At 44.2% G+C, this 13,461-nt stretch overlaps 1 protein-coding gene and 1 long non-coding RNA gene across 2 annotated transcripts in view; both read left to right on the top strand.

Moving 5' to 3' along the window:
- The first annotated feature begins 202 nt into the window (after positions 1–202).
- TM2D2 (TM2 domain containing 2) lies at positions 203–5,045 on the top strand. Its single transcript, XM_075207023.1, has 4 exons — positions 203–443; positions 1,956–2,043; positions 3,228–3,343; positions 4,509–5,045. Exons 1-4 carry the CDS (start codon positions 265–267, stop codon positions 4,720–4,722), a joined length of 597 nt encoding a protein of 198 aa, XP_075063124.1. The 5' UTR covers positions 203–264; the 3' UTR covers positions 4,723–5,045.
- Positions 5,046–8,863: 3,818 nt separating this feature from the next.
- LOC142151417 (uncharacterized) overlaps positions 8,864–13,461 on the top strand; it is a 46,071-nt gene continuing 41,473 nt past the window's right edge. Inside the window, exon 1 of the long non-coding RNA XR_012691190.1 lies at positions 8,864–9,094. This is a non-coding gene — a long non-coding RNA (uncharacterized LOC142151417). The remainder of the gene's footprint in view (positions 9,095–13,461) is intronic.

Below are 13,461 nucleotides of genomic sequence, written 5' to 3'. Positions count from 1 at the left end.
GTCACCAAAAAGTCTGATAGATTTTCGTATAAATACTACTTTATTTTCAGGGAGTATCCATTTTCTTGGAGACCAGCGTGTACCATGAGCTATACCATCCAGCTCAGTCAAAAAGGCACCGATACTGAAGACCGATATCTGAAGACAAACAGTTGAGAAGGACGGCTGCGGTTAGTCGTACACTGACGTCACTGGACAGCCTTGTGATTGGTGGGTTGTAGTACTGGCGGAAGAAGCCGACAAGTTAGTCCGTGGAGGAGGAAGATGGGTTGGCCTGTGCCGCCAGTGGGTTATCTGTTACTTGGAGGCCAGGGACTGCTCCTAACGTTCTCCCTTATCGCTTCGCAGAACCATACCAGCCCGGCCCCCTCCACTGAGCCGAGCAGCACCCCGACGCCCGAACAGAGAGACCCCACGGGACCCCTTGTACTGTGCGAGTACTTGTGAGTATGAGTCCTATCCGTCAGTGTCCCCTGACTGTAATGTGTTGTCAAAGGTGGAGTGAGAAAGGGATGAGTGTGAGTGATGTGTGACAAGCCAGCCCTACACCTCAGAGGGAAAGTGTGAGTGATGTGTGACAAGCCAGCCCTACACCTCAGAGGGAGAGTGTGAGTGATGTGTCACAAGCCACCCTTACACCTCAGAGGGAGAGTGTGAGTGATGTGTGACAAGCCACCCTTACACCTCAGAGGGAGAGTGTGAGTGATGTGTGACAAGCCACCCTTACACCTCAGAGGGAGAGTGTGAGTGATGTGTGACAAGCCAGCCCTACACCTCAGAGGGAGAGTGTGAGTGATGTGTGACAAGCCAGCCCTACACCTCAGAGGGAGAGTGTGAGTGATGTGTGACAAGCCAGCCCTACACCTCAGAGGGAGAGTGTGAGTGATGTGTGACAAGCCAGCCCTACACCTCAGAGGGAGAGTGTGAGTGATGTGTGACAAGCCACCCTTACACCTCAGAGGGAAAGTGTGAGTGATGTGTGACAAGCCAGCCCTACACCTCAGAGGGAGAGTGTGAGTGATGTGTGACAAGCCACCCTTACACCTCAGAGGGAGAGTGTGAGTGATGTGTGACAAGCCACCCTTACACCTCAGAGGGAGAGTGTGAGTGATGTGTGACAAGCCACCCTTACACCTCAGAGGGAGAGTGTGAGTGATGTGTGACAAGCCACCCTTACACCTCAGAGGGAGAGTGTGAGTGATGTGTGACAAGCCACCCTTACACCTCAGAGGGAGAGTGTGAGTGATGTGTGACAAGCCACCCTTACACCTCAGAGGGAGAGTGTGAGTGATGTGTGACAAGCCACCCTTACACCTCAGAGGGAGAGTGTGAGTGATGTGTGACAAGCCACCCTTACACCTCAGAGGGAGAGTGTGAGTGATGTGTGACAAGCCACCCTTACACCTCAGAGGGAGAGTGTGAGTGATGTGTGACAAGCCACCCTTACACCTCAGAGGGAGAGTGTGAGTGATGTGTGACAAGCCACCCTTACACCTCAGAGGGAGAGTGTGAGTGATGTGTGACAAGCCACCCTTACACCTCAGAGGGAGAGTGTGAGTGATGTGTCACAAGCCACCCTTACACCTCAGAGGTAGAGTGTGAGTGATGTGTGACAAGCCACCCTTACACCTACAAAATAGGAGATGCATTCTCACCATGAATATGCTATTTGTTACCCAAACCCTCTAATTGTCGAGTTACACAGGACTGTCATTGACTTGGAGACATAAGTCCTCAGGTATCTGTTTGTTGTCCTATATTCATGCTATTCATCACTTCCATCAGTGGTTAAACCAATAGAAACTCTGAAATGCTGTGACAATGTTCTTTCTATTGTAGAGGGTTGAGCTTGTAAAGTATATGCTGCACATGCTCACCATCTATGTCCGTACAATTCAGTTAGAGTTACAGCTTTTCATATTTAAAATGTTCATATCCCCTGTTATGTTCCTCAGGCCAGAAGAGTTTATCGAGTGCGACGATCCAGTAGACCACACAGGAAATGCGTCCATGCAACAAGAGCTTGGTTATGGATGTGCCAAGGTGAATATTTAAGAAAACATGTGTTTGTGTCATTTTTCATATAATTATTATATTATGGGAAGTCAGTCCATGGTCAAAATCTGTCTGACCTAAATTATTTATTTTATTTTACAATTCAATAAACATCTTTCCAAAAGTGACTGTTTCCTATAACATAAAGTGATTCTAAAAGATATGTACCGCATTTGCCATTTTTCTCACATCATGGAGGTAAAATGGATTTATTCTGGAATTATTGACAATAATCAACCAAAATAATCAGTGGTGTCAAATAAAAACATTTTCTTAATTAATTACAAATAATATGTATGGATTGCAAAAGTATTCACAAGGGTTTCATCATGAAGATCAACAAACATTTAAAGTAAATCTGAAACAAGGTTATTGAAAAGCACTGAAAGTATTTGACATATTCTTATATCCTTTACCTGATCAATGTTCCCCAGAGCACACTTAAGATCATGAAATAATAAAATGTAGAGGTTAAGGCACAATTGTAAATTTGCCTAGAAGAGGCTATACTGAGCATGAGTGGGAGACTATTGGCAACTGGCAGATTTCCATGGCAGAAGTGAAATAGACAAGTTATCCTATGTCCCCAGGTGCAAGGAGAGGCGGACATCGAACACGTTCGATACATGTTAAGCCTGCCGGGGATCCCTCTCTCAGCGGTAGCCGGGGACATAATCTCTCTGAGTGTGTAAATGGGAAAACTACAGCGTCCCGATTTTTAAAGTTGGTAAATACCGAAATTGAATTGCTGTCATATCTGCAGTTAAAGTGCTTCTACCAAGTATTAAACAATCGAGTGAATACTTTTATATATCCAGTTACTGCTTGTTTGTTATTAATTAAAAAAACAAGTTTTGAACAATTAATTTTTTGTTCATTTAACATTAGAAGGATCAGTGGTGAGAATTCCCAAATAAAACCATCTTAATTCTATGTTGTAAGAAAATAAAATGTGAAAGGAAATTAATACTTTCTATAGCTGCTGTAGTTGTTGTTAATCCAGACAGTGTCCCTACTGTGGTTCATTTGTATTTGCTAACTGAGCAGATTTGACTGGTTCTTTCCTCCCATTTATTTAGTGTCCTTGTTCCAGTCCACTTATTTGTCTTGATTCTTTGTTTGAGAGCAATGTTAGAATTATTGTGAATAACGTGGGCTTTCGTCCTCCACAGTTCGGGGGACAGGCGTATGGCGAGGTGGAGCACACGAAAGTGTTGTGCCGAGCTTTAGCCGGGATTGAGTGTGCTGGACCTCGATCCTTCCATCGTGGGGACAAACCTTGCATCAAGTATGTGACTTTACGTATAATGTTTTTATTAAGTAGCACCTTGCACCAGCAAACGGTAGAGGCAGCCAGTTTGCAGGTTTTACAAACATTTATAACAATGCGGCCTATTCCTTCTCTAGTGCCTCAGGGGCAGGTTGGGCAGGGGGACATCTGTGCCTCTGTCTGTCTGTGTGTATGTTAGCGAATTTAGACTGTAAGCTCCAATGGGGCAGGGACTGATGTGAGTGAGTTCTCTGTACAGCGCTGCGGAATTAGTGGCGCTATATAAATAAATGATGATGATGACCCTCGGGCTGGTCCCATAATGGGCTACTTTGGGCTGGGTCATTTTTTGCTTTAAAATAGGCTGTTGAGTCAAGTCTTGCCCCCTGGGCCGAAATTTGCCATCCCACCCCTCCACGGTTTCTAATAATAGGCTGCATTCTCCTATTTATTGGGTCATTCACAAAATGGCTTTTATCAACATGTGTAGGTGTACTTTAATAGGAAATTAAATGACTTGTTAAACTATAGGTTGGGAGAATATTTGGTGAAAAGTAGTTGGATATTAAGACAGGGTGGTATAGGATGAAAATGGTATATGATGTAGGAGCATAATGGATGTCAACATATTTCAGTAGCTGTGAGGAAAGCAGGTTGTAAGAATCAGCACCTATAAGATATGTTGGGTATAGGTTTTATAAGGGGTTGTCCAAAGGTGATCAGTGGCTTTAAGTAATGTACTCCTTCTCCATGATAATCTGGCCACTAGGGGCATTTGGAGTATTTTGATAATATTTATCTATGACAAGCTCCTAACCAGACCAATCATCATCACTATTTATTTATATAGCGCCACAAATTTTGCAGCAAATTCCCTAACAAGCACACACACAAGGGTTAATTTTGTCAGCAGCCAATTAACCTATTAGTATATTTTTGGGGTGTGGGAGGGATCGGAGCAACCAGAGGGAACCCACGCAAACACGAGGTGAACATACAAACTCAAACTCATGACCCCAGCACTGTGAGGCAGAAGTGCTAACCACTGATACATTTGTATGTCCAGAAAGAAAGGTCATGGTGCAGAATGATTGATGTTCTTATGTATTACATAATATTTATACAAAAGTTTGCTGACGTTAAACCATTTCTACTCATGTGATGTTTCTTTGTCTTTTATCAGGTATACCGGTCACTATTTTATCACCACGTTACTGTACTCCTTCTTCTTGGGCTGCTTTGGGGTAGATCGCTTCTGCCTGGGACATACAGGTGCCGCGGTGGGAAAGCTCCTCACTCTAGGAGGACTGGGCATCTGGTGGTTTGTAGATCTGATTCTACTCATCACCGGAGGACTAATGCCGAGTGACAATAGCAACTGGTGCACCATCTACTGATAAAGCCATTGTCTCTTCTAGCACTTCAGCTATGGACTTATATTGAAGAACTCTAATCTGCTGAGACCCCGTCACAGACTCTCCTTTTCCAACATGTTTCATAGGGGGGGGGCAATCATCGCCAAAGTTGTACCTTTCTTTGGTATTTTACATTAGGCATAAACAAGGAAATTAACCCTTAGACTGATAACTTCCAAAATTGCAGAAAGGCAGAACACACAGAACCATTGTCAGAATTGGTCTCATTTGTAAGTTAAAAATCCTGTAAATACATTATAATTGCCTGTATTTAGGTTTAATAAAAGTGACAGAAGTTATACTCATTCAGCCTCTGGGCATTCTATATACATTGAAGATTACAGAAAAATGAGAAGTTACTGTATAAGTGGGGTGTATAAAGTGCAGTATAGACATCCCCTCTCGCCTATACTGATATTGCATACATAGTATATAGTGTGTCATGTATTTCCATGTTATGCTTGCACAATTCTTAAATGTCAACTGGTAGGTCCTCTATGCACCCTAATGGAGTTTCTGTTATACCACTTTCATACTGCCGCCCCTGCAATATCCCGGGTTTTTGAAGCCGGGTTTTTGCAGGGTCTCGGAGTGTCCCAGCTCAGAAACACCATTCATACTGCACCTCGGACCCGGGAATTTCCCGGGTTGACCCCATTCATACTGCACAAGTCTCAATTTGTGGGAGTCATCACCAGAGCAGTTTTCAATGGCTGAAAAATGGTGATGTCATTGAAAGATGACTAGTTAATGCTGGAACACAGCATTTATATGTCTCATAATCTGGGGATGTGATGATTCACGCAATCAATATAATAATGTGTATAGTATTTGGGATCTAAGTACCTTTCTTCATCACTCAGCGACTGAACTTATCATTCGGATTCCTGCACAATATTTACAAAAAGGTATGGTAAGAAGGTGTGTACCAAGCTATTGTGATTTAAAGGTGCAGGGATAATAACTATTGGTGCTTAGAATTTAATTTTACTCTATGGTAATAAAACGAGGCAGCAACTTGACATGTACATTGAGCTTTCTTCTTTGTGACCCCTCTGTGGCTGAAGAATGAGCATTATACAGCTGCAGGGACTGGCTAAATGACCTTTAATTGTTGATGACCTTTATATACTACTTATATTCCAAATTTAGTGTACTTGTAGCTCTATTCTGGTTGATGTTCTTAATTTTCTCACAATCCAAATCCAATTACTACATTTTACTCTTTCCCCTTTTAATAAAGAAAACTGAGAGGTCACCTTCAGTTCCAAAAAATGTATGTACACAGCACAGTAGAATCACTGTGAGATATGCTGCACACAGATCTGTACAATAAAACATACCCCTCACCATTGCCCCACAGTTCTTCATGATTCACTGACAGGCAGACAGCCAATCATCTTGTTTTCTGTGCAACCCGGGTTGAAAAACCCGGGTTTTCCCATTCATAGTGCAGGCAACCCGGGTCCGACCCGGGAATTACCCCTCGATAAATCCCGGGTTGAAGACCCGGGTTTTTAGACCTGGGATTTTTGACTTGTACCATTCATACTGCACCAAGCCCGGGTCGTTTGAGCTCGACCTGGGAAAAACCCAGGATTTTGGTGCAGTATGAATGGGGTATTACTCAGGGTTATCAGAGCACTAAGCCCCCCTCCTCCCCCAGTGATCGGCCACGGAAGTTTCGGGCAACGCTGTCCAAGGTGTTTAATATAAATTATTTTCCATTCGATGATTGTGTGGATACTATGGACCTGATTCATTAAGGAAAGTTAAGCAAAAAATTGAGTACGTTTTCTTACTCAAGTTTTTTTGGACAAAACCATGTTGCAATGCAAGGGGTGCAAATTAGTTTATTATTTTGCACATAAGGAAAATACTGTATGTTTTTATGTAGCACGCAAAGGAGGGGAATTCAATTCCTCCCAGAATAGTACCGCAATAAATGTACTGCCATTATTACGGTAAATTTAACCCGTACTATTACCGTAATAACAGTAAAAGTGTGCAGGCCGCGTTACTTTTTACAGTAACGCAGCCAATTGAATCTGCCCCAAATACTTAATATCTTATTTTTACACTGAAATTTAAAGTTAATCTAGGACATGTCCTACTCCAAGTATAAATCTGCCATCACATTTTAAATTTACCTTCCCCTCCAATGCAACATGGTTTTGGTTTACTTTTGCTTAACTTTCCTTAATAAATAAGGCCCTAAGTGCTCATCTTCTTGTCCAGCTAGACTGTGCAGAGCTGCACACTGTAGGGTGCCTCCAGTGACCTGAGACCGGGGAGGAAGCCAGGTGTCAGACTCTGAGAACTCTTCTGCCCGGATTGTTAGAACACTGCCATCGGTAAGCAGTGACTATAGCTCCTAGGTAGGGGTGTAGTGTTAGAATTGGTACTTATTCCTGTCAATTACTATAATCCTGTGTCTTGTGTTTGACAATTAAATGTCTTTACCCATCAATTGCCTAGGTGACTTCGTACCCACTTAGGTGATACCAGAAAACTTCAAGCCAGATAATATAGTGAGGGCCTTTGGGAAAGAATTATCTGTTATCTTATGTCTGTAAGCTCCCTGCTCCTAGTATGTTCTCCTGGAACACAGAAACATTAGTCTCTGTATTTCTCAGTTTAATAAAAATATATATAATAACCCCTGTACTAAATAAACCTCCCTTGCCAATAGTATTTGAGACACTCAGCAGGAGTTCTGGATCAATAGAACAAATGTGAGTTACCTTGAGAGCTTATCTGGTCTCTGTAGTAGAATAGATCCGACACAGCATTAGAGGTACTGCTAGGAGCACTTGTTAGGGTAGGTAGAGCAATGCTGTAGGTAATCATCCTGAGTTTATGTGAGTGCTGGGATGCTGCTTTATAGAAGAAATGGTTGGAGCTCCAGGTAATGGACCTCTAACCAAAGTACGCTTGGAAAAAGAGAGCGGTTTTAGTACAGGTGTTATTTAAAGTAGAAACCCCTTTTTAAAGGGCACTTGTTGCCTGCAATGAAGGTGGTGTCTTAGTGACATCAGCAGTTCCTATATAATTAATTGGCTTCATTTTATATGATGTCACTAGCTCCTAGAGTTGATAAGTTGTGTTCTCATACATATTGGTTAAATCAGTGGCTCCCAAACTGTGCGCCGTGGCTCCCTGCGGTGCTGTGGCCAGGGCCGGTGGTCAACAGGTGTGATGACCGTGCGTCTGGGTGGTTTCGTTAAAAAATCACCTAGGCAAATTGTTGCAACCGAACTGCGGTTTCTCCAACCAATGAGAAAACAGCAGAGTGATTCCCTAGAAGCACAGCATAGGCACGTGACGGAAACACAGTTCCTAGTTATCACACAAGATGCAGTCACAGTCCCCAAAAACACAGTTTATATAACACTGATTATTCCACGGTCACAAAGCTAATGGGGAGTGTACTGGGGCGGTAACTCGCAGGTGATTGGTGGTAATATGACTGGCTAACCCCGGAGTGCCCCCCCCCCCCCCCACTAACTGGTAAATGTTGGTTCCCTGGGGAGAGGGTGCTTAGGAGTCTAGGCAAGAGTACAATGATGATATGGTGGTTGCTTTCTTTCCTTGTTTTGCCAACGTCCTTGTCCTGTCTTATCATTGATTAACTCTTCTACCTGGCAATATTTAAGAATAAACCCTTCTAATACCCAATCAATAACCTAAAATACCCAGGAAGTATAATCTAATTTTTTAGCACATGTATGTAAACAAAAGTACAGTAAACTCCGTGTTCTCCCCAGCAGCTATTTCCAAGATGCTCCACCCGGCTGTTTTTACTTGTCATCCAGCTCTTGGAGTTCTACAAAGTCCTATTATAATAGAATAAACCATTGTTCTCCAATTATAACGGGCACTATGTGAGCACTACAGCCATCAGTGTGTGTTAAGCCGCCAGTCTGACCAGTCCTAGCAGGTGTGGACAATAACCTCTAATATTGCTCATTATTATTGCAAAGTATTACACTGCAACTACCCGGTTGCCTCTTAATGCCACCCGGCTGGCACAATGTTTTGGGGAGAACACTAAAACTAACACAGTCCGATGAGAACAGTTCAGGAGGCAGAATGAGGCAATGGAACGCACATATTTTTATATCTTAAATGCTCAAGTCCAAGTTCACAGTGGGGGGGGGGGGTGCCAAGCCTGAGAGGCGCTCCCCTCTGCCTGCAATACTTCGCTTGTCCACTGGCCGGCCAAGAATTTTTTTATTACCAATACAGCAGTGCCTGAGACAGGGCATCCTCCACCATGTTCACTTCTCACTGACTGTCACGACGCACAGAGGAGCCTGAAGAAAAAAGCAGCAGCAAGAATGGCAGGTAAAAGGTAAGTAAAGGAACAGAGGGAGAACACTGCCATGAAGGGGGAAAAGCATAATGAATTGTAAGCTTACGAGCAGGGCCTTCTCACCTCTTCTCGTCTGTTTTACCCAGTTTGTTTATTAGTTTACTATGTTTGTCCCCAATTGTAAAGCGCTGCGGAATATGTTGGCACTATATAAATAAATGATGATGATTATAATGAAGGGCACAGTGTGATGATGAAGGGGAACTGTGTGATGGAGATACATATTCTGCATTTATTTAAATAGCCTTTTTGTACATGTAATTTTTCTCCCTTTACCATTAAGTATTACCACCTTTATCTTATTCTTATGTACATCATAATATGATTGAACTATATACTATATGCATATTTTTTTATGAAATGTTTTACAACTTTTTAAATATGTATAGTCATCCATTTAAAAATAAATAAATAATAATTGTGGTTCCCTGGACACTTCTATATCTTTTTATGGTGCTTTATGAAGAACTTGTCACTCCTTTAAGTGAGGTGCTTAGGAATGAAATGTTAACACATAAGGCCGTTGTCTTTATGTATCGAGTGAGATGAGCACATTTCTGTACACATTGTTGTTTTATTTAGTTTAATCTTATTAATATCAATGAGTACTGTTAATTGTTCTTAATTATTCTTTTTCATTGGATATATGTGTATTATTTTTGCAAACAACTTAATAAGATTGACAGCTGTTCCTCACTTCCTGTCCCTTTCTTCTTTCTTCCCCATGTGTCCCACAATAAGTCCTCCCCCTGTCCGCCGGGCGCAATTTAAGAACTGGTCCTGGGCTGGCAGTACATGTAATTCCTGCGCATTGATGGGCCGGTGGGAGATGTTATCTTGGCAGTGTGGCCCGATCCTGTCACATACCCCCCTCTTCTTAAATTGAGAGGAGACCACTGGTTTCTTAGGGACAGACTCCTGGAGGTCTTCTCAGCCCGTTGGCGCCTTTCATGGGGTATCCTCTGCCTCCCACCTGGAGAGCACATCTGCCATGAGAGCACATCTGCATTGGAATGGTCTTTCTCCTTTTTATGAGAGATGACAAAGTTATACTCTTGCAATACCAGACCCCAGCACAACAACCACTTATTGTTCCCTGATGATTTTTGCAACCTCTGGCCATATAGGTAGGGTTGCAGCTTCTTTAGAGTACAAACAATAGCCAGGCATTTATTCTCTATAGTTGCATAGGCCATTTCTCACTTAACCAGTTTTTGTGACAGGTAGTGAAATGGATGCTCTTGCCCATCCCCCCCCCCCCACTTGACTGAGAACAGTACCCAACCTGCACCCTGAGGGATAAGAAACCATCTTCTTAAATCTGGGGCTGCTAGGACTGGGAACTGGGTCAGTTCTGTTTTTAAAGTCGTCAGGGCTTCTTCGCAAGCGAGGTTTCACTCAATCTGCTTACTGTAATTCTGCCTAGTAATCAATTAGGGGTGATGATATTCTACTGGGGCACATTTTTTCGGTAATACCCAGTGTGCCCTAGAAATACTCGCACCTGCCTCTTGTTGGTGGGCCAGGGCCATTGAGCTATGGCTTCAAGTTTGGTTCTGGATGAATAAAGCCCTCTCCAACTCTGTGTCTCAGATATTGGACGTCCGCTATCCCCATGTAACATGTGTCAGGGCGTATGGTCAGCCCTGCCTGTGTGATTCTTTTCAGGACCTCTGCTATTTGTACAATATGCTCCTCCCACGTTTGGCTAAAAATGGGTATGTCATCTAGGTAGGCCTGAGCAAAGTCCTGACACCCAGCTAGGAGATCATCAACCATTCTCTGTAATGTGGCAGGGGTGTTCTTCATTCCAAAGGGCTTGGCTGTCCATTCAAACAAACCTAGTGGGATGATGAAAACTGATCTCTCCTGAGCTTCCTTGGTGAGGTGTATTTGCCAATTCCTTTTGCTTAGATCTAATGTGGACAGAAACCTGGCAGAGCCCAACCAGTACAATGACTCGTCTATGTGGGCTTCCTATATTACTCTCAGAAGCAGGTTGTCCCATCCTAATTCGGAACGAGCATCAACCTTGCTGCCCAGCGGCTTTTAGACTTCATAATCACCCCTAAGATTAACATCTCCTCCATCTCGGTCCTGACCTAGGCCAGCACTGCGGGGGTCATCCTATCTGCCTCACACTGGATTGGTTTCGCCTCCCCCATGTCTACATGGTGAGTGTCTAGCATATCCTCTGACATGCGTCACAAGTGGCTTTATACTGTTTTATTTTTTGGTAGACTCTGTGCCAGAAGAAGTTCTTTAACACGCGTGCCAGAGTTTTGTGAGTGCCAAAATGCCCAGTGGCAGGGATATCATGGGCCAGGGCTAGTAACTGCTTAATAGGGTCGGGGGGGTACCACCAAATGCTTAACCTCCGTCACTAGATCCTGATCTTCTATGGGCAGATCCACCCTGTTTAAAAAGCCCTTGTCCCGCAAACTCGTACTGCCCGTGACTCCCTCTGCCTCAGTGTCAGCTGCACTTCACAATTTAAATAGGGAAGTGTCCATTTGTTGTGCATTTCTAAACTCTGTTCTGTCCACCTCCCCCAAGTCTGATTCTGGTACAGCATATTATACGTCATATTGAACGTCAGGATTACTCACCGAGGGAACTGATCACTGGCTTTTGTTATCATGGAGGGGTTTCCCTTGGCCCACCTGGGTACATTTTGGAAGAGTAGCTGTCACCAGATGATTCCTACTCTGGTAATCGCTTGGACAAAATCATTGCCCAAAATCACCTTTGCGGGCAGTTCCTTTAAAACTTCCACATGCCCATGCCCCACCCACCAGTCCAGATGTACTCGGGCCACTGGACTATGTATTTTCTGGTACCCCACAGTGCCAATCCTGACATGCTGTCTGTTAATAAGTTGGGACCAGAGGATCACGTGTGGTTCCACCAGCGTAAGGGAGGTTCCTGAACCTCTTAACCCTTGCACCTTGCAGCCCCCCACCGAAACATATTGGAGGTGACCCTGCATGTTGCTGGGGCTGTTCTTTTCCTTCCCAAAAGCCGAGTTTACCATATAGACTCCATCTTCTGCCACATCAGGATGGGGAGGTGCAGCTTCCAAGCCAACTTGGTAGTCCTTCTGAATGTACTGGACCACCGACACTTGCGCTGGTCAGGCACCAGAAAATTGCCCTCTGTACTGGGGACACTCCTTCTTAGGTGACAGCACTTCCGGGGCTCCTGTTCTCGTGCCCTGGGTCTCGATGGTTTCCCCATCTGGGTACTCTCAAAATTCCCTTGGTTAAAAGGGGGCCCCACCTGCACACACTCTATTGAACTCTGTCGGGACCCTCCCCCCAGCAGGCACATAACTGGATAACTGCATAACTGGCTCTCCAACTGGATTGGCTGTCTCCTCAGGGGTCTCAGGTTTTCAGTCAGCCAGCTATTCCTGGATCTCTGGAGCCCTTTTTAAAGTCAGTTGCTCCAGCAGGATTCAATTCTGTACCTGTTTCACCGAAATTGCCCTCTTGCCCTCCATCCACTTGCTGCACTCCCTCCTCAGCTGGCTGGCAAACTCTGGCAAGGGTATGAAATTGTAACTATAAGTCTCCACAGTCACCTTGAATTTAGCCAACTGTGCTTTCTTCACTGAAACATAGAAGCATAGAATTTGAAGGCAGATAAGAACAGCTTTGCCCATCTTGTCTGCCCAATTATTACTGACTCGAAGTCCCCGCAATCCTGAGAGCTTAATGCCTGGAAGGCATCCAGCACTTTTACAGTCAGATTTGGTACTAAGTACCTGGACCATTCCCCCATCTCGATTTCATGGACACTCATCAGGTTCTCAAAGACCTGCAGATGGGTGTCAATCTCCATATCACTTTCACAAGACTACATCCATTCACGGGCACTAGGAGTTGCTTACCCGAGTTTCACCAGATGGACTCTGCTAGAGAGGCGGGGTTATGGCACGCACCTCAAAGCAGGCAGGTGAATGATTGGAGTGACACAACAGCAGGAGAGTAGAGATAGTCTGAGGAAGTCAGCGACTTGCAGCTATGGTTAGAGGAAAGTCAGCGACTTGGAACAGTAAACTGGAGGCTGAAGATAATGTAGACACGAGGAGTGGACGTGGATAGGTGATGGTAGGTAGATGAGGAGTCAGTGGTCTGCGTACAGCAAGTTGTACCACTGCAGTGATGGGAAGAATAGTACTGGTGCAGGTAGGAAGCAGGGTAGTCGGTGGTCTGCGTACAGCAAGTTGTACCACCGCTATGGTGAGGAGTCTGGTCCAGGTGTAGGTAGGTAATAGGAGAGTCAGTGGTCTGCGTATAGCAAGTTGTACCACCGCTGTGACAGGAGGACTTGTGCGGGTAGGT

The sequence above is a fragment of the Mixophyes fleayi genome, chromosome 4 (assembly GCF_038048845.1).
Source record: "Mixophyes fleayi isolate aMixFle1 chromosome 4, aMixFle1.hap1, whole genome shotgun sequence".
Lineage (NCBI taxonomy): Eukaryota > Metazoa > Chordata > Amphibia > Anura > Limnodynastidae > Mixophyes > Mixophyes fleayi.
This window is presented reverse-complemented; position numbering and strand designations above follow the sequence as displayed.

Excerpts from the sequence above, each read along its gene's own strand:
- TM2D2 (XM_075207023.1), top strand. The coding sequence starts at position 265 with ATGGGTTGGCCTGTGCCGCCAGTGGGTTATCTGTTACTTGGAGGCCAG. Across the intron at positions 444-1,955 it reads CTTGTACTGTGCGAGTACTT|GCCAGAAGAGTTTATCGAGT; the intron begins GTGAGTATGAGT and ends TATGTTCCTCAG. Across the intron at positions 2,044-3,227 it reads TTGGTTATGGATGTGCCAAG|TTCGGGGGACAGGCGTATGG; the intron begins GTGAATATTTAA and ends CGTCCTCCACAG.